The sequence below is a fragment of the Thyridium curvatum genome (genome assembly GCF_004353045.1).
Source record: "Thyridium curvatum strain D216 chromosome Unknown NODE_4_length_842636_cov_84.159710, whole genome shotgun sequence".
Classification (NCBI taxonomy): Eukaryota; Fungi; Ascomycota; class Sordariomycetes; order Thyridiales; family Thyridiaceae; genus Thyridium; species Thyridium curvatum.
Genome location: NW_022156759.1, coordinates 53352 through 78617, shown reverse-complemented (window position 1 = coordinate 78617; position 25266 = coordinate 53352). Strand labels below are relative to the sequence as shown.

Below are 25266 nucleotides of genomic sequence, written 5' to 3'. Positions count from 1 at the left end.
CCTCCCTCAAAGGACCCCTGAAGTCCACGCGACAGCGGGCGCTAATGCAGCCTGGGAGCACTAGATCTAGTGGGAACCATGCTGAAGGGGTCGGGGTACGGTACACTACCGAGACTCCGTACATGGAGGCCAGCCGTGAGACAAAATGAATCAAAAGTTGGTCCCAACATTCATTCGATAAGGATTATCATGAGGATGCCTGTAACTATCAAACAAGACATCTCATCCTCTACAAAAGCCTCTCAACTCTAGGCTCGCCCAGCCAGCTCATGTCTCCCGCGGCAGCCATCTTCCTGCACCTCGCCAGCTCGTCGATAAAGTTGGGCACAAAGGTCCCCGGCCCCCGCACGGCCTCGTTCCGGGCAGCGATCTCGGCAGCGCCCTCGTACAGCAGCAGGCCGGCCAGGGCCGCCAGCAGCTTGTCCGCCGGCCGGGCCGCGGCCATGGCGCTGACGGTCGTGCCGAGGCAGCAGCCCGTGCCGCTGACCTGGCCCAGGTACTCGTGGCCGTGGCCGACGGCGTACGTCCGCTCCCCGTCGCTGACGTAGTCGGTCTTGCCCGTCATGACGACGACGTTGCGCTCCCGGGCGGCCAGGTCGCGCACCAGGCGGGCCTTGGCGGCGGCGTCGAGCGTCGAGCCGCTGTCGACGCCCCGCTGCTGCGCGAGGCCGGCGGCGCCGAAGACGGTCTGGATCTCGCCCTCGTTGCCCTTGATGATGTCCAGGTAGCCGCTCGCCATGATGGTCTTGACGGCTGCGCGGCGGACAGCCGTGGCCCCGCAGCTTTGATGAAAAGAATCTTGTTAGTTTGCGTGAAAAATCGTGGAATGAAACAGAGATGAGGGGTGGGGGGGAGCATACCCAACAGGGTCAAAGACAACAGGCTGGCCGACGCTATTGTACGCCTTGAGCGCCTTCAGGTAGTTCTCGATGCCTTCTGGTGTGACGGTGCCCATGTTGATCACGAGGGCGCCTCCGAGCTTGCAGAGGTCGGGAGCTTCCTCTCCGTAGTTGGCCATGATCGGTGAAGCCCCAACAGCCAATGCGACGTTGGCGGCGATGTTCTGCACGACGAGGTTTGTCATGTTGTGAGATAGGGGCGTGGTATCATGGACAGCCTTGATGATCGACGGCACCTGGGCCAAGATATCTTTGACGTCGGACACCTTGGCAGGGGCCTCCTCGACCGCTTTCCGGAAGGAGGGAGGAGACCTGACGAGTTGGAGCAGCTTCTTGGACTCAATCTCGGGATCTTCAGCCGCCATGATGGCGCTGACTATCGCCACGCCATCCAGCTTCTTGCTCGGAGCGGTACTCTGGAAGATAACACGCTGGAGGTTGGAGGCGTTAATGCCACCGATGCATACCGTTGATGTTGAGCCATGGCCTTTTGCACTCATGGCATCAAGGATCTCTCTGAGGCCCGCGGTGCCAATGACATGTTTCGTATTCTTTTTCCTAACCTTGAGTGTTAATACAGATCCAAGATCAGACGACAAGCCTTCTGATCATCTCTTACGTTTGAGTAGCGAAGACGGTGCCCACGCCGAGATAGTCAGCGCCGTCTTCACAAGCCCTCAGAGCCTCGTCCAACGTGCTGGCCGTGACACCGACGACGGCGTCCGGGCCGAGCAATCTCCTTGCCGCGGAATAACCTATGACATTTGGTGTCAGAGAACTCACATCCCATGGCCGACTGCAGGCAAGACTCACTTATATCGTCCTGGCCGATGTGCACGCCTTCGCAGCCAACGGCCAGCGCCACATCCACCCGGTCGTTGATAAGAAGCGGTACATTGTACTCCTTCGTGATTGCGTGCAGTTTAGAGGCCGTGTCGATGAGCACTCCGGTGTCGCTCTTCTTGTCCCGGTACTGGACGATGGTCACGCCGCCCTTGCAGGCCGCCCGGACGACCTCGCAGATGTCACGGTCTCCGAGGATTGCCGGGGTCGAGTCCGTGACGAGGTAGAGCGAGTAGTCTACCGTTGGCTTGCCCATGCTGTCCACCAATCCCTCACAACTCACAAGGGTTTGCAAGCTACTATGATCAAGAGCGACCCAAATTTGATTTTGGAGATCTAAGATCAGAGAGGGGATGTGCTGGTTTGCTACAGTTTAGACTTGTGACGCTATTAACTATATGAAAATGAGCGGATATTTGGCGAGAAAATTGGGCCTTGGCTCTTTTCGCTTCCGCTAACTCAAAGACAAATTCAAGAAGCACAGCAGCATGCCTGTCCCACGGAGAACACAATCAATTTGGATTATGAGATTGTCCCTGTCCTTTCTCTCCTTCAGCTTATATCCATTCAACGAGCAGAATTATAATCAAATAATTTAGATTTCCCAGGCCTTGACTGTAAGCTCCCAAGCATCCAGAAGCCTCAACCACACTCACTCATAAACGACAGTACCAGTCGGCAAGGGAAAAAAAAGGGCATTAAAACAGTAGAACTCCTTATCCCCACCCAGAGTTATCAAAGGTAGTTGCAGATCAGGCCGGCGGTGCGGCTGCGGAGGCGGCGGGCGGGATCACAAACGTCCCGATGCCCCGGCCCGGGATGGAGCCGCTCACGGTCCCGTCGGCGCCCACCGAGCTGTCCACCTTGTCGCACTTGTGGGTGTTGTCCGACACGTACAGCGACGCCGCCGTCGGCGTCTGCCCCGAGACCTTGACGCTGACCGTGCTCGCGCCGCCGCCGCCGTTGATGACGACGACGGCGATCGTGCCGTCGACGTTGCTAAACGCCGCCGCGCGCAGCCCGCCGCCCCCGCCCCCCGTCGTCGCCACGCGCTGCGCGCCGGGCCGCACGTACCGGCTGAAGTTGGCAAAGGCCCAGAGGCGGCGCGCGACCTCGTACGTGTTGGTGCCGTTGTCGACCTTGATGATCTTCTCGTTGGTATTCGGGCTGGGCCACTGCACGCCCTCCCAGTAGAGGTAGCCGCCGACGTTGTTGTTGAGCACGGCGTTCATGATGTTGTTGGCCCAGGTGAGGCCGTCGCCGGCCCCGCCGCCGCCGGACCACGCCGTCGACCACTGCCCGTTGAGGTCGCACTGCTCCGACAGCCACACGGGCACCTTGGTGTTCATGCGGCCCGAGGCGCCGCTCGTGTACGTGTGCGACGTGACGGCCTTGAGCATGGACTCGGCGCCGGCCGACTTGATGGCGTTGAGCATCTGCACCTGGTTGCCCCAGCCCTCCGACTCGCAGCAGGCGATGCCGAGCTGCTCCGTCATGTTGCGGTCCTGCATCGTCTTGTACAGCACCTTGATCATGTCGGCCGCCTGGTTGCCGTTGGAGTTCATCGAGGCGTAGCTCGAACTGTGACATGGTTGGTAATGTTAGAGATGAACTCCGCTCGTCAAGGGTAAGGGGACAGGAAAAACCTACGCGAATTCCGGCTCGTTCAGAAATCCGATGCTGGTCACCAGGATAAGTACCATGTTGACAACCAAAGACCCTGGCAGACTTACTGAGTCACATTAACCCCAGCCTCGGCATAGAAGCCAACCCAAGCCAAGAGATAATCAGCATACGCCTTCCATGATTGCCGGTCAGCCCAAGTCCACAGTCCAAAGGCGAACCAGTCTCGAGCAAAATGAAAAGCTCACATACCTGGCGCCAGTCGCCGCTCTGGCAATTCGCTCCCGGAACTCCGCAAAGGGTACCGCCATTGTTCTCATTGCCATTCGTCTTCATATAGCCTTTCCCAAAGAGAAAGTCACGTCAGCCATATATTCTCCCCTGAAAAGGAGGGTCCTGCCCTCCAGATAGGAACAAAAAGACCTACCAGGCGCGCTCCACGCATCCCCGTAGATCGTCTTGACCCCGTACGTCCTGACCGCCTCCTGCGCCACCCAGAGCTGGCCGCTGTCCTTGCCGTCGAAGCTGTACTGCGGCGCCGCCTTGGGCCCGCCGGGGTTCCTGGGCGCGAACGTGTTCATGTGGTCCGAGCTGCTGTCGGGCGACGACCCGATGCCGTTGCGCAGGATGGTGAAGCCGGCGCCCGTCGTCGCGTTGAAGAGCAGGTCGAGCAGCTCGCGCTGCTTGGCCGGGTCGCGCATGTTGGTGATGAGGTTGGCGCGCTGGAAGGCGAGGCTGAAGCCGAAGCCGTCCATGGTCTGGTACGTCGTCGCCGTGTTGACCATGATGGCCGAGCCGGCCTGCCGCGGGCCCATCAGCGGCACGAGCACCTCGTCCTCGGCCAGCGGCCGCGAGGGGCCGGCCTGCACAGCCTGTGCTGCGAGGGCCAATGTGAGAGGATGGGCGAGTCTCATGGTTGCAGTCTGTGATAGGTCTGTGAAGGCAGTTTCCAGCGCTGCTCTCGTGGCTCTGGATGCCCTACAGCTTTAGTGACTGGGCCTTTGGCTTTCACTACTCTATCAAGGGGCTTTTTAAGGTGACCGTTCATGTTGTGTATTAATACATAGAGCTCTCCTAGACCCCTCTCAGCCTGCTCGTGATACCCCTGGGGGATATTATGTTTTATATTTGCCTGCATGGCAATTGATTGCTATTCGTACAAGAGACAGACCCGGCTCCTTCGATCCCACATTAAGAGCTTGATAGAATCCCATTAAACGCGAGAAATGGTCCATGAGGGCGCACAGTTGTGCGTGTAAAGACACCCGCCACTCCCACGCTAACATTGCTTGCCATCACCTCGTCTGCCGATCATATCGCGCAGGTCGCCAGCCCGGCTCGGAGGTTTTTCTCTCTCGAAATAAGGTCAACAAAGCTTCAATCTTTGCCATATTCCCACCGGCTTGGCTGTGGGGTACGTAGCAGTCCGAGTTGAAGCCCGGGTGCGGGTAAATAAAAGGGGGTCTGCCATGACCTGTAGGGACTCTTCCGCTCCGCCCGGACTTTATCCAAGGGCCATGCCCTCAGCTCCCCGGCAGAATGATTTCTCGTCCATCGTTCGTTGCATCCTTTTGTCCTCGAGGCATGGCACCAGATTCACCAGTCCAGTCTGAATGCTCTATCGTTCTTGGTTGAGAGGGGAGATAGAAACAGTCCTAACGGCTTCGGAGTGCAGTTTATTCATTGTGTCCCCTTGCCACTGGACACCATTAGCAATCAGAATATTCCTTCTGACAGATCCGAAAATGGCATATTGAGATAGCTGTCCCACCCGCCTGGGCCCAGCATATCGGCCCAGGCTTCGCTGTTCAAGTCCTGGAACGAGTCGAACTGTGACATCAAGCCCGAGTCGAGAGCCATTGGCTCGGCGCCCGTATCTGCTTCCAAAGGAGACGGCTCTGCTGCTACAGGCGCTTCCGAGACTGGACTTGTGGTGGTGGTGGTGGCGGTGTTTGTGGCGGTAGCAGCATCCCGAGGGAACTCGCCATCGAGTTCTTTCACCAGGGTGCTCCGCAAGAAAGTCATCCGCTGAGCAAGGCGATCGAAGGGATCGATGAACCCCTCGCGGAGACTTCCCTGGTCCATGGCATCTCCGATGTGCACCGTCCTGCGCCTCCGTCTCTGTGCCAGCACCAGCATGTCCGAGATTTGCCTGTCCAGGTACTCGTCGAAGTTGAGCATCCTTCTCGCGACCTGGGGGTCCCAGCCAGGCGTCCGCAGCGTGATGAGCTTGAGCGATAACAGGAAACAGTACGTGTACTCGTATGAATTGAGACATATGAAGCGCGGCTCGTTCCGGATGTCCTGAGCGAAGCGGTTCATGAAAAAGTCCTTGACGGCAGTAAGGCTGGACCACAAAAGTAGCAGCCTCGTCTCCGCCGAGGTCGCTATGCCCAACTGATCGACTTGCATGCCGATTTCGTAGAGAATCAGCCTGGCCACCTGTACATGGCTGTTGATGGCATCTATATGGCGTTAATCAGCGGTCCTTTCCCCATGTGCCATGCAGAATTTCTTACCGTTGTCTCGAAGATTCTGGGTGAGCGAGGCCCGGTAGACGTCGATCTCCTGTTCGAACTGCTTGACCATAGTTCTGATGTCTTCCTCTGACGTCGAAGCACAAGACTGAATCGAGACTACTTTGATCGATAGTTTCTGAGAGAGCAGCTGGATTCGAACAAGGGCCAAGAGAAACTCGTCGCTGGGGAGCTCCATCCTGTGCTCCAAGACACGGCAGCAAGCTTCGACCATTGTCGTGTCCATAAGCCCGTCGATCTTCTTGCTCGATGCAAACACCCTAGTTGCCCCCTAATTTCAGCAGATGCATTTCTGCAAGAAGGAGAGTTCGCGATTTGACTTACAAGCTAGAGATATAAAAGGCACCCAAGAAAGCCCTCATCTCCTCCAAAACCTGCGGCCCATGATCTTTGCCCTTGATAGCCAGCTGCGCCTCGATAGATTTCAACGAATAGGCTATCGAGCGCGCCAGGTACAGCAGATTCGTCGTCTGGAAGCTGTTGATCCCGTAATTGTACCTAACGAAACGCCAAAAAAGAATTAGTCAGAAGCCCTTTTTGAACAGAAAAACTCAAAAGTAAGCTCTCAGTCATCCTTACCACGCAACCAGAAGCTCCAGGGCCTGCAGCACGTCGATCCCCCTCCTGGGCGCCGTCAGCGCGGCGGCCGACAGCTCGCCCAGCAGCGCGGCGCCGAGCGCCATCTGCCGCGCCCCGTCGAGGTGGCACGCCCCCATCATGACGGCCTTCCACAGCAGCGGCCGCGCGACCCGCAGCTCGCGCGACGGCACGCCGGCGGGCAGGGCGACGAAGGGGAAGAGCGGCACGAGCTGCGCCCGGTACTCCTCGAGCAGGCTCTCCGCCTCCTGGCCCCGGGGCCACAGCGGCTCCCGCGCCTCGAGCTCCTCGGCCGTCGGCTCGGGCTCGGGCTGCCCCGGCGGGACGAAGGGGCAGAACTTGCGCCGGCGCTCCTCCTCGATGCTCTCGTACTCGGCGGGGGCGTGCGCAGTCGTCGGCGGTGCCGGTGCTGGTGCCGATGCCGGCGGCGTCGGTGATGCGCCCTCGGGCGACGTGGGTACGGACTCCACTCGCCCGTTGACGGCGGCGGGAGGACTGGGAACGAGAGCAGCAGCAGCAGCACCGGAGCCGCTGCCCATGTCCATGGGGGAATCCGTAGGTTCGACGGCGCCGACACGGACCTGGTCCAGGGGGAACAGGTGGTTGAAGGGGGCGTACCGCGACACGTGCAGCCGCGGGTTCCACGGTCCGTGGACCGCCTTCTGCGACGCGGCGGACGCTCGCTGCTCCAGGGACGACCCGGACGCCGGGCTGCCCGCCGAGTCGGGCGGCGTGGGGCCCTGGCCCCGGGAGACGCTGTCCAGGCGGGCGGTCAGGTCCTCCAGGCGGCGCTCCAGCTGCGAGACGCGCGTGGGCTTGGGGGACCGGCGCTTCCGCGGCGGCGCGGGCGTCTGGGACGAGCAGGGCTTGTTGAGCCGGTGACATCTGATTATCGCGTTAGCACTTCGGTGCGTTTGGGAGAGCTTGGTGAACTTTTGACGACAACATTACCTCTCACACTTGTCCGGCGAGGGGCCAGGGATGCAGCGCGACTTGGCCTTGGCGCAAGTCTTGCAGGCACGAGGCCCCTTGTTCTTGTTGTGAGCACCGTCGCCGTTATTGTTACTGCCGTCAGCCTCGTTGGGAGAGGGAAGTTGGTCCAGCGGGACTTGAAGTAGATACATGGTATCTGCGCCGGCCGTCCGGCCAGTGTTCGGTGACTGGTGCATAAGCAATTAGTGTGTAAGTGATGTGATCTCGGCTTTCACCAGAAGCGAGCACCGGAGCCGGACGACATCAGAGCTTTGTAGAGTATTTCCTAAGATCTCGAAGGATCCCAAAACATAAAAAGAGACAGATCTTTCCCTCCAAGGAAATTCATCATGCCAGGTTCAACAGACTCGCGCGTTGGTGAGCAGCAGCTGTGCCATGTAAGTAGGAGTCGGAGCTGTACGTTCGAGTCAGGCTCCGGCGGAAGCGGAGGGCCAACTATCGCTCCGACTCCGTTGGCCTGGGCCGCATGATGGCACGTGCACCCAAGCATATTGACCAGAATGACACCAATTCGGCCAAATCCATCCCTTCCATGACCACTGGTAGACGATGTGCCTCGTAGACTTTATCGGAGCCTTGACCATAGCCTAAGATATTTCGCACACGCCGGCAAAGGTCCCGACGCGTAACATTCCTCAGCCTATCCACTGCAAGATCAATGTGTACTCTGGTAGGAGAGCAGGGTGGAAAGGAACATGTCACTTAGTGGCATGAGTAGAGAACACGAGGACGTCCCCTGCAAAAGGGGCCAGAGAAGAAGATGGCAGTACAATCGCTCTGTTGGCGATAAGCCTTCATTTGTTTAAATTCTGGTTTGTTAACTATCGGGTCTTAAATGGCCAGGACACATCCCAACAAAGGGGGCCGCTTTGGTCACAAAGTGATTTTTGTACGAAGAGAAAAGAGGCCTTGTCTGATCGAGCAGATACAAATCCCAGACAGATCCTAGCTTGGACAGCATATGGATGAATGATTGTACACACACACATCTCAAATGCTGTCCGCAGTGCTGCGCGCGCGCGCGCTCCAATGAACGTGATCTCGGGTCGGATGAGCGTTGTTTCCTGACCATATGCACACACACACACACACACACACACACAAATCACAGCTCAATTAGCAAGCGCGTTTAGGCGGCAGTGGCGCTGGCAAGCTGGGGCAGGCCGCGCTCCAGGAGAGTCTCGGTGAACTCGCCGGGGCGGAAGTTGCCCGTAGCCTTCATCTCGCTGGTCGTCTGCTCGATGCCGAGCTGCGCGTCGGTCCAGAGCGGCTGCACGTCCTGGCTGTTGGGCTCGCCGACGCCGATGAAACCTCCCTCCTCGGCCCAGTCAGAGGTCCGCTTGAGCTCCAGCTTGGCCCAGATGTCGTCGAGCGCCTCGACGAGCTGGTCGCGGTGCTCCTTCTTGTGTCCCGGCGTGGGCGTGACCCGCAGGCGCTCCTGGCCAACAGGCACGGTGGGGTAGTTGATGGCCTGGGCGTAGATGCGGTAGTCCTGGAGGAGCATGTCGGAAGCTTGCTTGGCGAGCTCGGCATCTCCGACCAGGATGGGGACGATGTGCGAAGGGTTGGGGATGACGGGAATATCGCGCCTGGTCAACGCCTCCTTCACAGCTCGGGTGTGGAGCTGCTGCAGCCTGCGGTCACCGTGATAGTTTGACTGATATTCGATGGCGGCCGTCGCGCCTGCCATCGTCGCGGGTGGGAGCGAGGTCGTAAAGATGAATCCGGGAGCCAGAGACCGAACCATGTCAATCAGCCTTGCGCTTCCGGCAACGTAACCACCAACACAACCATAGGCCTTGCCCAGGGTGCCGGTGATCATGTCAATGCGATCAAGGATGGTACCCTTGGGCTGGCCCTGCTTATGCGCCTCGAAGTCGAGATGCTCGGCAACACCAGCGCCGTGCGGCCCATACATACCAACAGCATGGACTTCATCGAGGAAGGTGATGGCGCCGTACTTCTCAGCCAGGTCGCAAATCTCCTCAATCGGGCCAATCGAGCCACACATGCTGTAGACGGACTCGAAAGCAATAATCTTGGGCACATGGAGCGGCAGGGATGCCAGCTTGGCCTCGAGGTCCTGCACGTCGTTGTGCTTGAACACCATCTTCTTGGTGCCAGAGTGGCGGATACCCTGAATCATGGACGCATGGTTCAGGCTGTCCGACAGGATGACGCAATCCGGCATCTTGCTGCCAAGAGTCGCAAGAGTGGCGTCGTTTGCGACGTAGCAAGAGCTGAAGACGAGAGCTGAGTCCTTGGCATGAAGTTTAGCCAGGCTGGCCTCGAGTTCGACAGCGTGCTTGTTGTGGCCCGAGATGTTCCTGGTGCCACCAGCACCGGCACCATACTCGTCCAGGGTCTCATGCATAGCCTTCAGGACGTTGGGGTTCCGGCCCATGCCGAGGTAGTCGTTGGCGCACCAAACGGTCACGCGGTCCTCCCGGTTCTCACCCATGTGGGCGACGGGGAATTCCTTGGCCAGGCGGTTGATGTTGTTAAAGTAGCGATACGACTTGTCGGCGTGCTTCTTGTCCAGCTCGGCCTGGTAAAAGGCCTCGTAGTTGAACTTGGCGGCAGAGCGGTCGGCGTGGCCGGTCACACCCGGCGCAGCGGCACCGAGACGGTTGACCGACATCTTGGGGGGCAATGGCACTACATCAAGAGTACAAAGGTCAGCCATGCGCGATCTCCCATCTCACATCAGCCACACAAAAGACCTATGCTCACCCTTCTCGCGAGTGTTGAGGAGGGGCGTGTCCACAGCCCTGGCCTCCTGGCTGCGGCTGGTGTGAATCCTGGCCTTGGCCGTCTTGCCGTGGCCGGCAGCAGCAGTGTGCAGACCGGCGACGGAGGCGGCGCCGTGGCGGCCAACCCTGGCGGACTGGACGGCCATGGCCTTGCCCATGACGGGGCAGCGGTGGGCCAGCACCTGGAGCTTGGAGATGGTGCCGCCGCAGGGGGACGAGGGCAGGAGCTTCTGGCGCGAAGAGGTCGACAGGGACCGCAGGGTGGCGGGCGAGGCCGTCTTCAGGAAGGGGCACATGGCCTTGGACTGGCGAAGGACGGCATCCATGACGGCAGGTCAAAATCGGGCTTGTCTCCGAATTGCGATCGTGTGCTTCAGAGCAGGCGTCCTCGGTCGATCTCGTCTCTGAGAACAACAGATGACAATGGCAGGATAAAGAAGGAAAACAGCGGGAAGGAAAATTGTTGGAGTAGGAGTCAGTTTTTTAGGATGAGTCTAAGTAATGTAGGCCCGCGGAGACATAGCAGCCGGGCTAAGCTCAGCGCACCCGACACACTCGCACACACCAATCCATGTCGAATGCGCCACCTGTAAGAGCGGAGCCCGAACGGCTGGAGCCCGTTCCGAGGCAGCCCTGGAGCTCGCTAGCGGGATTCATCTTCTGGCGCATGGCCTGAACAGCCTCCAGAACGGCACCATTTTTCAATCGCCTAGTCCCCTCGAGGGCTCCGAAACGGGGACTCGCTTCCGAGACCTCACTCGCCATCACAAATGGCCATGATGGCCATGAATTCTTACTGCTTCCGGTGCGAACTCGTCAATGTTAAGAAGACTCACACGGCTCTGCGCGGTCCATGGAACGCTTTGCCAACGGCACGGCAGCAAAAATCAGCTTGTGGACACTTCTCTGCAATCTCAGAGGCCGTACCGGTCTATGACAATAAGCGGATGCAGGTACCTTGGGGCGCACTAGAATTCGGTGGTGACTCGGCATCGGCATTGTGTACAACGTGGTTTAGGCCTTTGCAGCTGCTGAGGGGTCCAATTCATGAATCTGTGGCTAGCTGAATGGAAGCTTTGCGGTTTGCCAATAACATCCCCTCAGCTCAAGTGCCATCGACTCAGCATGACAACTCGCAAGGATCGCCATCTTGGCCTTTCTGTTCCCTTCCTTTGCCCTTCGTCCCTCCGATCCCATCTGCAGGCAATCTGGGGGAAAGAAGCCTTAGTGATGCCGACACCCTCTTTAGCCTCAGGGCCCGGGCCCCTCACCACCCCGATCCCAACCCAATCACGCCGCCCTTTTGGCTCCCCGCCTTTCGCTCTCATTACTATTCCCTCCGTCCCATTGGCTGATCGTCCCACGGCCGGGATCTGGTAGGTACGTGCTCCGTACAAAACCGCCGGCATTTTCTTTTCTTTTCCTCTTTGGACCAACAAGCTCTAGTGCTAGAAATTTTCGATGCACTTCTGGGCCTGCATGGAATGACTGTCGCTAGTATCACCTCATGTCTCCTTTCCGACGCGCAACAAACCAAACCCAGATCCATCGCGAACCATACCGCTTTTTCTCTATGTTCCCCCCTTAGGGCCATAGCCTCTCCGACCCCGGCTCGCTATCCAATCATCGTTGTGTCTGTTGTCTGCGGCATCTTTCCAACGGCTTCCATCTGAAGTTGTAGCTTGACGCGTTTGCTTGCCATTCATGTTACTTGTTACATTTCCTCTTGTGCGTAGTAGGTAGGCCTGGATTACTGAGATCTGGTTGATAGGCTATTTAGGAGTCTTACGAGTCTCGAGACCCCAACATTTCTCTCTCCTTGAATGACACGTAGGGACATTCGATCAAACGCATCGATTCATGTTTACGCAAGACCACCGGTTCAAGGTCATTATGTCGAGAACCATCTTATGTTGTTCATCATCATAGTACCTAGCAGAAATGGTCGCCCATCAACCATCATTCCGCCCTGATCTAGCTAGCTCGGGTATCCGACCATCTTCCATAGCAGCCCTGAACTCCCGCCATCACAGCTCAGCCTCCCGCATGGCATGCAGAAGCAAGAAAAAAAAACAAGGTATGACTTGGGTATAAAACCGAAATGCGAAAGAAGCAAAAGTGAACGCAGGTAAAAAGAGGGCACCGGCCCCTACCGCAACGTTGTCAGATACTCCTCAAAAAACGCCATTGTCCCGTAGTCTGTGGTATGAACCTCTGAGTTGCTCTATCCCTCCAAAGGCGTTCAATCAATCATCAATGACGATAGGGACGTCAGCCGCATCGCCCTGCTTACGAGCCTCTTGCGCGCTGCCTCCACTGTCTAGCCGTCCAGGAGGAGGAAGTATTGATTTCCGCTTCCATGCGGCGGGCGACTTTTGTTTCCGTTTCCCGCCTGCTTGTGACATGGGGGACTCCTTTTCCGACTTGCACTGTTTCTCGCCTCGCGCTTGGTTGTTGGTTTGAGGACCCCTGTCCTGGATTTGCTGTTGTGAAGAAATATCGTCAGCCGAGTCTTTTGTTGAGATCATTGATGAGTCGTCCTGATATCCGCATAGGGCAAGGTAATTATGATAAATGGGAAACTGAGAAGAGAAAACAGGGAAGAAAGAAAGAGGTGAGGGAAGGGCTCAATATCATACAAGCTTGGGCTTTTTCCTATGCGAGCGGATAGTTTCTTCGAATTCTTGCAGTGGGAGAGCCTCCAGCGCCTGGATCCGCTCCTTGATGGTCGAATCTGACAACATGGCGAAATAGTCTGGTACGAAGTACCTAAAGAGAATCGCTTTCGCAAATCTACGGCTCTGTGTAATTTGAGTGGTAAGCAGGGCCCATCTTGACATCGCGGGGATGTCTTTGCCGATAGCAGTACTCAAAGCTGCTACAATGTCGTGTTCGAGGGTCTCCACGTTGATGTTGAGTTCGGCGAGCTCTGGTAGAAGAGTATGGATCTGAATTCTCAGTTGCTTCCGGAAGTTGTCGGCTGATCCAACCAGTCCAGGGAGTGGGCCAGTTACACGCGACGAACTAGTCTCAGTCGCTTGCACTTCATGTTGCTCCGGTAAGACTGACGAGGGTAGTTTTGGCGAAGTTTGGGCGTTCCTGATGTTAACAGGCTGGCCGTTTGCTGTGAGAGGCAGAGGAGTGCTGATCTGGGGGTGCGTCCCACCAAGACCCCCATCATGTGCCTGTCCCGTTGACTGAGTCTGAATCGTAGAGACCAGCTGGTTGTGGTGGCGAGCGGCCATGTTTTGGATCTGGACTGGGTGCTGACCCATCCCAGGACTGCTCATCGATGCTTGCCCATTAGGCTGGCGCATGAGAGAGTGTGCATGCGGGGTGTTAGTACTAGAGGGCCCAGCCACCCCAGAGAGAGGTAATTGAGTTGGCGGGGACACATTGCTCATCGACTGCTGGAACAGCAGCTGCTGTTCCTGATATCGTTGCAGATCAAGGTCCCGAACCCCTTTCCGACGTTGCAACTCAAAGGCCTTGGGGTCCATGATGCGGAGTTGATTAAGCCGGATCATCTCTGTGGCACCTTGTAGTTCTTCCGGGGTGAGATTGTCTTCTGGATCTTCCTCTTCAAAGGTATCGGTGGAGATAATCTTCCGAAGATTGTGCTGGGGATCTTGCTCCAGGATGAAGTCCAGAACACGATCTTTGCCCCGTGCATTGACCAGCGACTCCTCGTCCATGTCAACCATCTTTGGCTCAGCAGTGTAGTCACGCACGGTCTGACTCCAAGCAGCAGGGTTTTTCTTATCTACGACTCGAGCCGCCAGTTGCGTCTTGAACACCTGCTGGTTGTGGAGCACGGCTTCATGTGTTCCTCCGACGATCAACCAGTAGACAAACACGGGTTTTGTCTGGCCTATACGGAAGGCTCGACCGATAGCCTGCTGCTCTTGGGTAGGATTCCATTTGAAGTCGAAGATCACGACTCGGTTGGCTCCAGTGATATTGAGACCTATCCCACCTGAAGTGGTCGAGATCAGGTATACATCGTCATCTCCCGCGTTGAAGTTCTTGATCAGGTTCTGTCGCAGATGAACATGCGTGTCCCCATCGAGCCTGGAGAAGTTTCGTCTCTGCCTTCTGAACATCTCCTGCAGATAGTCCAGAGTATCTCTGCTCTGTGTGAACACCAACGTTTTGTCCCCGACACGTTTGGCCTCGTCCAGGATCTTCAAGAGGGTCATAACCTTTGCAGAGTGTTTAATATCATCAATGTCGCGAGCGTGTAGCACTTGTAATAGCTTGCCAACCATGTCCAGAGTCAGATGCGGCTCCTTCTCCTTCCCGTCTTTCGCGAGCTGTTGGTTTGTGGGTAGCTTTGCAGCCTGAAGAGTCTTCTTCGAGTTCTTCAACTTCGCTTGAAACACCATCGGGTGTGCTAAAAGCAAGGTGAGGTTGAAAACCAGGTTGAACAGTCCCACCTGTGAAATTTCCCCATTCGCTAATCCGTCTCCAGAAGGGGCAACAAGGTCCAGGAAGGCCGTGTATGCCTTTCTCTGGAAGTCAGTTATGGACAGGAACAGGATAAACTCCTGCTTGACGGGCAGTTCAGATTTGAGCGCTGCCATTGTGACCCGATGAACCTTCGGCGCGACAGTGTCTTTCAGTACTTTGAGCATCTGAAGTGCTTTGCGCCTCTGCCAGCGGTCGCTATCGGCGTAGAGGCCCTCCTTTATGGGGTTGGCATATACGCTTGCAAACTCGTCATGTTGACCCAAGTAATTCGGTGCCAACCAGTCGATCATCGAATGGTACTCTTCGACAGAGTTAGCCAGAGGAGAGCCTGTCAGTGCGATGCGGATCTTTGTCTCGAAATTCCCTATGACTTGGGCAAGCCCGGATTTCGGGTTCTTGAAGGCGTGAGCCTCATCAGCGACGACAATGTTGGGTGATCCATTCAGGAGAGATGCGATTTTTTCGATTTGCATGAGATTCCTGAACAGGTCGTACCCAATGATGAGCACACCGCCACCACCATAGGCCCAGTCCTCAACGAGGGCGGCTCTCACGCCTTGCGGGACTTGAGCGTCCATTGAACGGAACGGTCCAAGTAAGCCCTGTGGCGTCCATAGGAGGAGCTCGTCATGCCAATTGTTGACGAGGCCCGCTGGGCAAAGCACAAGTGTTTTGGAATCTCGGAGTTTACAGGGAATCTGATCCCTGATCCGTGAATCATCGGATATCGCCGCTTCAGCAATAGCAACCAGCAGGGTGATGACTTGCATTGTCTTCCCCAAGCCCATGGTATGAGCAAGCAAGCAGCCCTGGCCGCTGTCTGAGCCAATGATTTGGTTCCACATGAATCGCACCCCATTAATCTGATGATCCTTGATGCGCTCTGCGATGGCGCGATTCACAAAAATCTCTCCCTGGTCATCCAGCTTGCTTTCATTGATAATCAACCGGGAAGCATCGCGCGATATAGTGGTATAGTCCGAGCGAGCAAGTCTCTCACGAAGAGCATTTCGTCTCTCCTCTTGTTCTTTGACGCGGAGTAGATCATCTTTTCGCAGCTTCATCGCGGCTTTATCTGGTCGCACCTGTCGTCGTCGCCGCTGCTTAGACGGTGACGAACCATCAACTTCCGAACTGCTGTCACATTCAGGGGAGCTGCTTTGTTCACTCGGCTTCGCGCTGGACTTCCGGGGAGTCAAAAAATCTGTAGGTTGTGACTTGGGGAAGAACTCGACAATGCTGTCAATGAAATCGCGGAAGTTCGCGATTCTTTGGCGATTGTCCTTTAATCGATCGATAAGATAATTGCTCACCGGGCGCCATTCTCCAGAGGAAGGGCAGGCGCAATCACTGAAGGCGAGAAGAAGCCTATTGAAGTTGAAGGCAAGCTCTTCCAGGAGGGCATTTGGGGTCCCTGGCACCGTCTCCAACGACACTGAGGGCCGCTCAATTGCTCTTCTGCAAAACTTGCGCCAGAGATCGTCAGGGTCTCTCATATTGTGAAGATAATCGAAAAGGCGACCAAGTAGCTTGTCATCCATTCCGCATAATATCGTGATCACAAGGCGACGGTTGTCCCCCAGACGTCGCCAATATTTGGTACCCATAGTTGCTATCTCCTGCGGCTTGCTGAAGGGAAAATCGTTGTCGATCTTTTCTGCGTCTTGCGACGTAGCCGCGGAACTGGCTTCTGGGATAGGCAATGTCTTCCCTGGCGTTCTGAATAGTACCTCATTATTGGCATCGTTCTGCAAGTCTCCCGGAAGTTGATGATCCTCTTCATCACTCGAGTCAGGGATCTGCGTGAGATCATAACAATCATAGTTCCCGTCACTGGACTCGGCAGAATCGGCAGCATCCAGTTCGAGATGATCATGTTGTGCAGAGCCGTCATCCACATCCATCGTATCGCTGACCCAGCCAGTCTCGCCATCATCATCGGGGACGATGAAGTCGCTAGAAGAGTCGCTGCTGTAAAGCTCCTCTTCATCATCTCCAAGTTCTAGGGAGGGCTTCTTCCCCTTCGATATCAGTCTGGCTTTAGGGCGTCTGAATCTCTTTGGTTCAGAAGGGCTGTTGAGAACGCTGACAGTCCACGAACAATCCATCTTGTCATGCACAGTCTGCTCAAGTGAGCCAGTTGCAACCTTGTACACCTCCTCTTCCGTGGCCCAATCGAGCTCTCGAATTGTGTCACAGCACTTGTTCATCCGGGCTTGAAGCTCCCTGGAGGACTTGCGTGCCCCAAGGATGATCTGCTGACGGACAGCTTTCTTCCGTCCAGTGTGCCATAATCGATTGGCCCTCTCGCGCAGTTTGGGGAGCTTATCAGACTTCCAAGAATTTTCCAGATGTTCAATGGCCCTCTTGATGGCTAGATCGACTTTGCCTTTCTCGATGGGGCGCTTCTTCCCATCCTTCAGCTGCTTCGCCTCAAGCTTCTTGCGGTCTGCCTCTTCGGCCTCGATCTCTGCCCAAGTCTCTGTGTCATAGTCATCATCGGAGTCTCCAAAGGCGGGCAGAACCACATCGGACTCGAGATTGGCAGTGCCGGCTCCAGTCGTCGATGGAGCACCTCCCGCCCGGCCGCGGCCCAGGTTGACGTTCCGAGGTCGAAGATATCTGCGCAGCTGCCTGGCCGCAATGATGCTGATGCCCGGAGACTTGGGACCAACTTGTACCAAGCTCACAGAGTCATCCTCAGTACCGCCGGGTTCAATTGTCTGCGCACCAAGAGCCCGCTCCAGTCTTTGAGGACCTAGGTAGGCGCCTCGTCGTAGTGAAGGCCGTGGAACCAGGGTAGGAACGATTCTCTTTATCTTCTTCTTGACGGGCTCTTCGTCTGGGGGAGCTCCATCCTTGTCGACAACCCCATTCTCGACTGGCGGAGGCTGAGCACTTGGCTGCTGTGTGGTGTTCGAAGTATGAAGAATCTGTGCGCCGGGAGGGGTCAGTCCTGAGACTTCGTTCAAGTTGTGAGCGCCTGTCAATCCTTGAGAACCTGGTCCCGCTGTGTTGGCATCACCGTTTTGGAGATTCTCATCTCTCCATTGGCGATATGATTGGCTGTTGGCCTGAAAGATCTTGATGGCCTTCTTCATCGAGGCTTTGTGGGGGATTTTGGTAACCCCAAGGTCCTTGAATAGTGCTTCGATGAACCCTGGGCCGAACACATCCTCGTAGGTCAGCAGGTCCTCGCCGTCTAATCCATGTTCTCTGAGCTTTTGCTCTAAGACGACTGGATCGGGCATTTTGTTCGCAGCGGGAGCAGGCCAGGAACGATTGGCCGTACATAGCTCCTGTACCAACCGATCATTCTCCCAGAGGAAGGGATCATCTCCACCGTGATCCTCCATCATTGACTATCGAAATCAATGCCAACCTGTCAAACGGTCAGGACCATATGATAGAGGTACGAGGGGAAATGCGTCTAGAAAAGAGTCGAAGCTTTTCTGATATCTGGGCGAATCAATAATGGTGCGGGTTGCCGCAGAGCAAGAAATGCTATAACCAACAGAGAGCTGGCAAGCTCAAGTCTTCTCTTGTCTGATGATGAGGATAAAGCGAGATTCTTCCAGACTGCCCGGGAGAATGTTGAATGACACAGGGGCGATAGAAGTGAAAGTCGGTGGCAGGATGAGAGACACGAAATCTAAGACTCACAACATGCCGTGTATTTCAGGATCTCCGCACCTGACATCCAAGCCTAGTTGGTGAATAAGTTGTGGCACGATGGAAATCGGCTGCGACAAACCCAAACCTCCGAGGCGGAAAAAAATCTATCGAAAAATAGACAGAGTCGGGAAAAGTTTGTCAGAGATCCCGTCCGAGGTTTGCTTCATCGCTTTCGGCAGGGTGGAGTGGTGAATGGGTGAGGGTTTCTAGACGCGGATGTGAATTTTCGCGATGCAAATACGACGAGATTGATGTGAGGCAGAGAGAGAGGCTGTGTTCTCTCTGCACGCGCCTTGAAATAAACAAACGTTCAGTGATGGAAGCTGCTAAGGGTGAAGGATGACCGCCTAGATGCCTTGATCGGATGCAAATGTGGTGCAATCGAACAGAAAGTGCGTCATTCTTCAGGTTTGGGAGTATATGAGTGACTGGCGTGGGGTGAATGATGCGTTGGTGTTGCAGATTGCTGTTGGTGACAGACAGAGTTGGAGCTGAGACGACGCTATTGAGAAAGTACCTGTGCATTCAACGCTAAAGGCTGAGGCAGTTCAGGGGTATCACGCGCCAACACGGCGGCTAAAGCCTCTAGATTGACCTACCTACCTAGGTAACATCTCGAAGGGGGAAAAAAGCAAAAACCGCCCTGCCTGTTGCCTAGGATTGGTGTTACTTTTGGAAGTAACGACCCTTTCTCACCCTTGGCATGCAGCCACCCATTGAGCTGACCTTGGAAGACGACGATCACGATAACAAAAGGTACTTGCGCGGACCAGTTGTTAGAAAATTCTACGTGGTGAACAAACAGCAAGCAAAAGTGTGCGCGGCTCGGTCGTTCCACATGTAATGGTCGTTTCTTAAGTTTGATGCCGGCAAATAGCTGGGTGGATTTGGCTGGATCTTGGCCAGGGACCTAGCGAGGCTCTCGAAGCTCTGGCAGAAACGCATTAGTCAGGTGCCGCGATGTGAGACTACTACATATGGACTGTATGTACCATCGACTTTGCCCAATTCCTCTCTCTGTGGTTACCTTTGGGAAAGACTCTGCAAGGCCTGATCTATTCAAACCACTCATACTTCGAATCTCTACGCCATTGTGTACTCTCAGTCACATCACTTGATCGCAAGGTGGAACCTGGCCCAAGGCCTCCGCATCAAACACATACATCTCCACATCACATCACGGTGTTGGCCCATCCCCACAACCGCGCCGGCGGTATTTTCCCAGCTTTGTCATCTACCCTATCCTCTCTCTGTCTCTCAACCACCTTGCTGCCAGCTCACAATGGGTTTAAGTGCCGGTTGCGCAGAGGTTTCATACCCTCCCGACATTGATGATGCTGAGAGGGAGCGCCTCGTGCAGACCATCAAGGACTGGGGTATCGCTCACGGCTTGGCTGTCCGACCCCCGCCGGCCGTCATCGCTTCCGATGCGGATCCGCAAGGCATCCTTGCCACAAATGCGCCGGTGACCCTGTTCCCAAGTCCCTTCCCCAAGTCTTCCTTTGAGGAGGCCAAGGCGGTTCAGACAGCGTACAATAAATTGTACGCGGATGTTAGCCGGGATGAGGCTTTTCTAGGCCAAATAGTTCAAGAGTAAGTCGAGCTGAAAACCCAAACCCCGCGTTCCTCGACATGGAAGCCGTCTGGCAAATTCGCAAACTACGGAGATGTTTCCATAGAACACCCATGCTGATGATGCGTCTCTAGGGTATCCGGAGATGACTTTATCTCACAACTATGGCATGTCCACCAGAGAGTCAAGGCCGAAGGTTATGTTCAGGTAAATATCTGTATATTGGTATGTGTAAACCCTTGGCTTTTGACTGACAAATCACAGAAACTCTCCTTGGGGCTTTTCAGGTCAGACTACATGGTTCACCAGGACTCTACCGATCCTACAAAGGCACCACAGATCAAGCAGGTGGAATTTAACACTATCGCATCTTCGTTTGGTGGTCTGTCTTCCAAAACTTGCGAGTTGCATAGGTGAGAATTACGCTCTATACCACTATGCGTCATTGTCGACCTTGACGACTCACGCCAAATTTAGATTCCTTGCCTCGACTGAGTATCCTCAATTGAAGCAATCCAACGCAAACCACGGGTACGATCTCCCCGAGAACGACAGTGCCAAGGGACTTGCTGCAGGTATCAAGGCCGCCCACGATGCCTATGGCGACTCAGCTCTCGGCCACCAGCGATGCGTCCTGTTCCTCGTGCAAGGGGGCGAGCGGAACGTTTTTGACCAGCGCCACCTGGAGTACGCACTGCAGTCTCTATCCCCAGGGCTTCTCGTCTTCCGGCTCCCGTTCGCCGAGATCCTCCAGCGGACCAGCATAGCCCAGACAGACAGACGCCAGCTGCTGTACAAGTCCCCCACCAACCCTGACAAGGTTTTCGAGGTTTCGGTGGTGTATCTCCGCGCGGGCTACGGGCCCGGCGATTACCCGACTCCCGCGGATTGGGATGCGCGGTATCAGATCGAGCGGTCAAACGCTATCAAGTGCCCGACGGTGCTCACACAATTAGCCGGTGCCAAGAAGGTCCAGCAAGTGCTGGCCACGCCTGTCACTCAGTCCCAGCCATCTGAGCTGCATCGCTTTGTTCCTGATGACTCGGGGGCCTCAAAGCAGATTCGGAACACCTTCACCCACATTTATCCCCTGGATGACTCCGAAGCCGGCCAGCAAGCTCGCAAGTTGGCCCTGGACCCCAAGGAGTGCCTCAAGTATGTGCTCAAGCCCCAAAGAGAAGGCGGCGGCAACAACTATTACAAGGCCAAGATTCCAGCGCATCTGAACAGCGTGCCTGAGGAGAGCTGGAAGTCATACATCCTCATGGAGTTGATCACGCCGCCACCTGTTGCCAACATTATCCTTCGCAACGGCAGCTTGGAACAGGGAGGCGTCATCTGCGAGTTGGGCATTTATGGTACTTGCGTTTGGGACCAGGGCACCGGAGACGTCGTCCATAACGCAGAGGCGGGCTACCTGCTTCGAACCAAAGGCGATCAAAGCGAGGAGGGCGGCGTTGCAGCCGGTTTTGGCTGCATGGACTCGTGCACCTTGGTATAGAAACGATTTTTCTTGGATAGCATCGTAGAAATAGCATATAGAGAGCAACACAGTCGAATGCCGCCAATGAGTCTTCACAGGAACCAGCCGTAGTGCCGCGATTGTCGCTCAATTAATATGGTATCATCTCTAATATCCTGGTGTACAAAACCATCCATCAAGCCAGTTGACAAAGGAGACTGGTTCCCATTCCATCCTCGAGTGAGTAGAGAAGTGTTACAAATATCCGTTGTCCCAAACGCATTGCGCCGTCCCGACTTTGTGTTATACGCCAGGAGCTTACTGCTCAGTGGTCTGGGGTCGCTTGAGAACCTCAATGTTCCCTAGACAGGTGGGTTAGGCGTCGAAGCGAGGATCCAGGGGCGGGAAGTTGCAATCTTACGCTGAACAATGTTCAGGGAGCTCCTGTTGTTCCCCTCGGCATCTTGGTACGTGCTCATGGTAGCATCGCCCTCAACGTAGACCATGGTTCTGAACAAAGAGGGGGAAACAGGATCAGCCTCATCGTAGCAAGCAGCAGCAAATGCGCATTGGTAGGCCGACTCACCCCTTGGGAAGGCTGCGGAGGAAATCGCGGCGGGGGCCATCGCCCTCGAAGCTCGCGACGCGGAACCAGCTGGTCTGGCGGTTGTCCTTGGGGCCGCTGTTGCTGGCGACGGCGTACTTGATGATCTCGTGGCCGGTGCTGGTGGCCTGCAGCTCGGGGGTGTCGGCGAGGTGGCCAATGATGGTGATCTTGGCCAGGTTGCGGGACGGGGTGGTGCTGAAGGCCCGGACGGCGGCCCGGGGAGCGGCAGTAGCGCGGCGCATGAGGAAGGCGGACATGTTTGGTATTGGGGGTGGGACTGAATATACGGAATGGTATCAAAATTGTCGATTGCAAGAAAGAGCGGCGAAAAAGAGTCTGTGTTGGAAAGGTGGTCTGTTGGAGATGTCAATTTGGTGCGACGAGCCTACGAGGAGGAGTCGCGACGTTGCGAGAGGGGGGACGCGTTTAATTGATGAAGTTGTGGCGTCATCTGCAGGGAGAGCCAGGCAAGTGGGGCCGTTGAGGCTGCCACATGTGGCTTGTGAGACCCCTTATTGCCCTCCAGCTCGTGAGCCTCATCGCGCAAAGACGACAGCTCGTGATGGCTCTTGGGCCGGGCATATCGACCAGGCCTGGCCATGTCAAGGCCGGGTGATTGAGTCACTTGAATTGGCGACTCATCAACGGTATTCGCCATGGCTGATGTGGACAGCCGTAGTCTTCGTGACCAGCTATCACGAAGCTCGTCATTCAGGAGATTCAGGAGCCTCGCTCTGGGCTGCTTCACACCCGAATCACTTGAAGAAGATCCAAAAATGGCATACTTCAACCCCAAAGCTGAATGAGGCGTTTCACACTTTCCCACGTTCACAGCGATGAGTGGCCTTCTTTTTCCAATCCAGTGTTCTGATACGTGCCTGATTCACCCGTGATGCCACCATCTCAATCCCCGCCTTTCCTAAAACGGGTCTCAATAAGGCTTCAATAAAGTTTACTTGATGACATCTCACTTTTGGGTCTTGGCCGACACTAAGACTTATTGCTTATTCTTATTGACAACTCTCGTTTCACAGCCATGCCCCCAGCTGTCCTTTTTGGATATCTCAGCTTTCTCAATAGAACCGAGATGAGCTCCCTGGGTCACGGCCTGATTGATGCCGGGGCTTATTGGGGTTCTGCGACCCCTATTCGATAGAAGCTGCTGCTTTATGCGTCAGTCTCTTGGTCTCCTCGCTCGATAAGTAATTGACTTGTCCGGTGTGGGAATCCTTGAAGACTGACTGCCTTCTCCTCTTGACATCTGGACACTCCTGTTCTGTATCTTGCCCCTCGGCGGAAACTAAACTCTTCACGGAACTTTGCGAGATACCTTCTTTGAAAACACATCATTATGGCTCCTCTTATGGACTATATGGGCTCGGAGGTCATTGTCTTAGGCAATCCGGACCTGTCCTACGACCCCCGTCTCATGGCCAATGCGGTCTGCAGAATCACCTTCGGCACCATCTTCGTGATAGCCTCCTGGATACCTCTGAGGCTCCTCTGGAGAAATGGAGAGTTTGCTGCCTCCATATTCGTCATCAACAACGACTTGCTCGCCCTCTTCTTCATCGTCAACGCCATGATCTGGCACAACAACGACATGGAGCATTGGTGGCTCGGCGGCGGATGGTGCGATATCCAGCAGTACTGCGTCTGGCAGATGACTACACTGTACGCCTCCAGCGTCTGCGCCATTATGAGACAGCTTGCGAAGCGTGTTGGTGTCGCCAGGATGGCCGAGTACACCGCGACACAGAAACGGAACCAGGTCCTGATCCAGGCGGCCATCATCTTCCCAGTCCCACTGCTTCAGGTGCTCATCGCGAGCATGGTCCAGACAAAACGATACAGCATCACCGCGGTACGTGGCTGTGGGAACTTCTATGCACCGGATGTCATCTTCCTGGTCTTCCTGGTTCTTCCTGCACCGGTCTTTACCGTAACAGCGGTTGTCTTTGCTTGTAAGTCAATGGGTTGCCCATCCCTTTCCCTCAACACCACCAGTCCACTAAACATCAAACACGCAGGCATTACCTACTTTCGTTACAAGAAGGTCGAACAATCCATCAGGTTTGCGCACAATTCGAACAGCGCAAGCAGTGCAGCGTCGCGGAGTAGGCGAACTAAGAGAAAGCTCTACACGATGACCTGCAGCATCCTGCTTGTCTACACCCCTTTTCAAATATTCTTCCTCGGATCAAACATCAGGCAAGGCTGGCCGTGGAGCCTCCCCGGAGCTTTCAGGCAGCACTACGTCGATAAGATCTTTCTCATCCCGTACGGCTTGTCTGGCTGGATTGAGATGAACATGGCCTACGTCTCGATAGTCACTATTGCCGTCGTCTTTCTCTTCTTCGGCACGGGTAAAGAGGCTCTCAATATCTACCGACGTATATTTCTTGCCATGGGACTCTCAAGGCTGTTTCCCTCATTGGAGCATGAGTGGGACCCCGATCGCACCCAGCGTGGCACTTTTGCCCAGATCAGCTCGACTCAGAAGACAACGAGCACTGGGTAAGTGACATTCTTGCCTCGTTTAATGACAAGGTATTGACTAACAAGTACAAGCACTACTACGAAAGCATCGATGACAAACCTAAAGGGCACTACTCAACACATCAGCCTGACCGACAATCCGGCCATACAGCAGCGGCCGGCTCATACGGCCCCTAGCGACCCATATAGGACCGGAACAACCCCAGGCTACGACCAGCACAGCGCTCCCCATCAGCCCTTTGAGACAGACGTCAGAGACTTCGAGCCACCCAACCCCCATACCGCTCTGTCAATGCTCGCACTGCCGCGGCCATCGCTGCGCTGGTGGGCGCCCGCCAAGCTGCCCTCGCTCTTCAGCTCCAGGGGCAAGGACGCGGCGCCCGCTTCCACCATACCCCTGGACTCGGTCCATACGGCCCCGAGCACGTCAGACGGCCCCCAGGAGTGGTCTCACAGCGCGACTGCGCCGCTGGTGCGCACCCGTGTCTGGGCGGCCGAGGACGCCGAGCGGGTGACGAGGCCCAACACCTCGCAGGACAGTGGTGCTGGCCCCTCGGTCCGGGTGGAGACCCGCGTTACAAGGTCGACCGAAGATGCGGATGACGACGAGCTCTAGTGGAGCTCCTTTTACAAGTCTTATGGCCGCGTAGTATGACGAAGGGCCCAGTCGGGATCGACTCGACTGATCGCTGGGTTGGCGAGCGGTCCGGAAAGGGGGGTTGCGCGGGAAGTCTA

The 25266-nt window shown here is 55.8% G+C and overlaps 7 protein-coding genes across 7 annotated transcripts; 2 read left to right on the top strand and 5 right to left on the bottom strand.

The window, feature by feature from the left end:
• Positions 1 to 229: 229 nt before the first annotated feature.
• E0L32_000981 (uncharacterized protein) lies at positions 230 to 4279 on the bottom strand (the record flags this gene model as incomplete). Its single annotated transcript, XM_031144852.1, has 8 exons — positions 230 to 782; positions 861 to 1457; positions 1519 to 1654; positions 1713 to 2041; positions 2541 to 3323; positions 3393 to 3422; positions 3476 to 3590; positions 3793 to 4279. The coding sequence occupies 8 exons, from the start codon at positions 4277 to 4279 to the stop codon at positions 230 to 232; spliced, it is 3030 nt and encodes a 1009-aa protein (XP_030992874.1).
• An 802-nt stretch (positions 4280 to 5081) lies between these two features.
• E0L32_000980 (uncharacterized protein) lies at positions 5082 to 7668 on the bottom strand (the record flags this gene model as incomplete). The annotated part of the gene is made up of 5 exons (XM_031144841.1): positions 5082 to 5830; positions 5885 to 6162; positions 6227 to 6379; positions 6482 to 7384; positions 7451 to 7668. 5 exons carry the CDS (start codon positions 7666 to 7668, stop codon positions 5082 to 5084), a joined length of 2301 nt encoding a protein of 766 aa, XP_030992873.1.
• A 953-nt stretch (positions 7669 to 8621) lies between these two features.
• E0L32_000979 (uncharacterized protein) lies at positions 8622 to 10571 on the bottom strand (the record flags this gene model as incomplete). Its single annotated transcript, XM_031144830.1, has 2 exons — positions 8622 to 10150; positions 10226 to 10571. The coding sequence occupies 2 exons, from the start codon at positions 10569 to 10571 to the stop codon at positions 8622 to 8624; spliced, it is 1875 nt and encodes a 624-aa protein (XP_030992872.1).
• A 1920-nt stretch (positions 10572 to 12491) lies between these two features.
• E0L32_000978 (uncharacterized protein) lies at positions 12492 to 17966 on the bottom strand (the record flags this gene model as incomplete). Its single annotated transcript, XM_031144819.1, has 2 exons — positions 12492 to 12785; positions 12885 to 17966. The coding sequence occupies 2 exons, from the start codon at positions 17964 to 17966 to the stop codon at positions 12492 to 12494; spliced, it is 5376 nt and encodes a 1791-aa protein (XP_030992871.1).
• A 1706-nt stretch (positions 17967 to 19672) lies between these two features.
• Positions 19673 to 21464, top strand: E0L32_000977 (uncharacterized protein; the record flags this gene model as incomplete). Its single annotated transcript, XM_031144808.1, has 4 exons — positions 19673 to 19983; positions 20098 to 20170; positions 20228 to 20376; positions 20441 to 21464. The coding sequence occupies 4 exons, from the start codon at positions 19673 to 19675 to the stop codon at positions 21462 to 21464; spliced, it is 1557 nt and encodes a 518-aa protein (XP_030992870.1).
• A 279-nt stretch (positions 21465 to 21743) lies between these two features.
• E0L32_000976 (uncharacterized protein) lies at positions 21744 to 22289 on the bottom strand (the record flags this gene model as incomplete). Its single annotated transcript, XM_031144797.1, has 3 exons — positions 21744 to 21787; positions 21847 to 21935; positions 22012 to 22289. 3 exons carry the CDS (start codon positions 22287 to 22289, stop codon positions 21744 to 21746), a joined length of 411 nt encoding a protein of 136 aa, XP_030992869.1.
• A 1094-nt stretch (positions 22290 to 23383) lies between these two features.
• Positions 23384 to 25147, top strand: E0L32_000975 (uncharacterized protein; the record flags this gene model as incomplete). The annotated part of the gene is made up of 4 exons (XM_031144786.1): positions 23384 to 23996; positions 24063 to 24105; positions 24190 to 24549; positions 24604 to 25147. The coding sequence occupies 4 exons, from the start codon at positions 23384 to 23386 to the stop codon at positions 25145 to 25147; spliced, it is 1560 nt and encodes a 519-aa protein (XP_030992868.1).
• Positions 25148 to 25266: the final 119 nt, after the last annotated feature.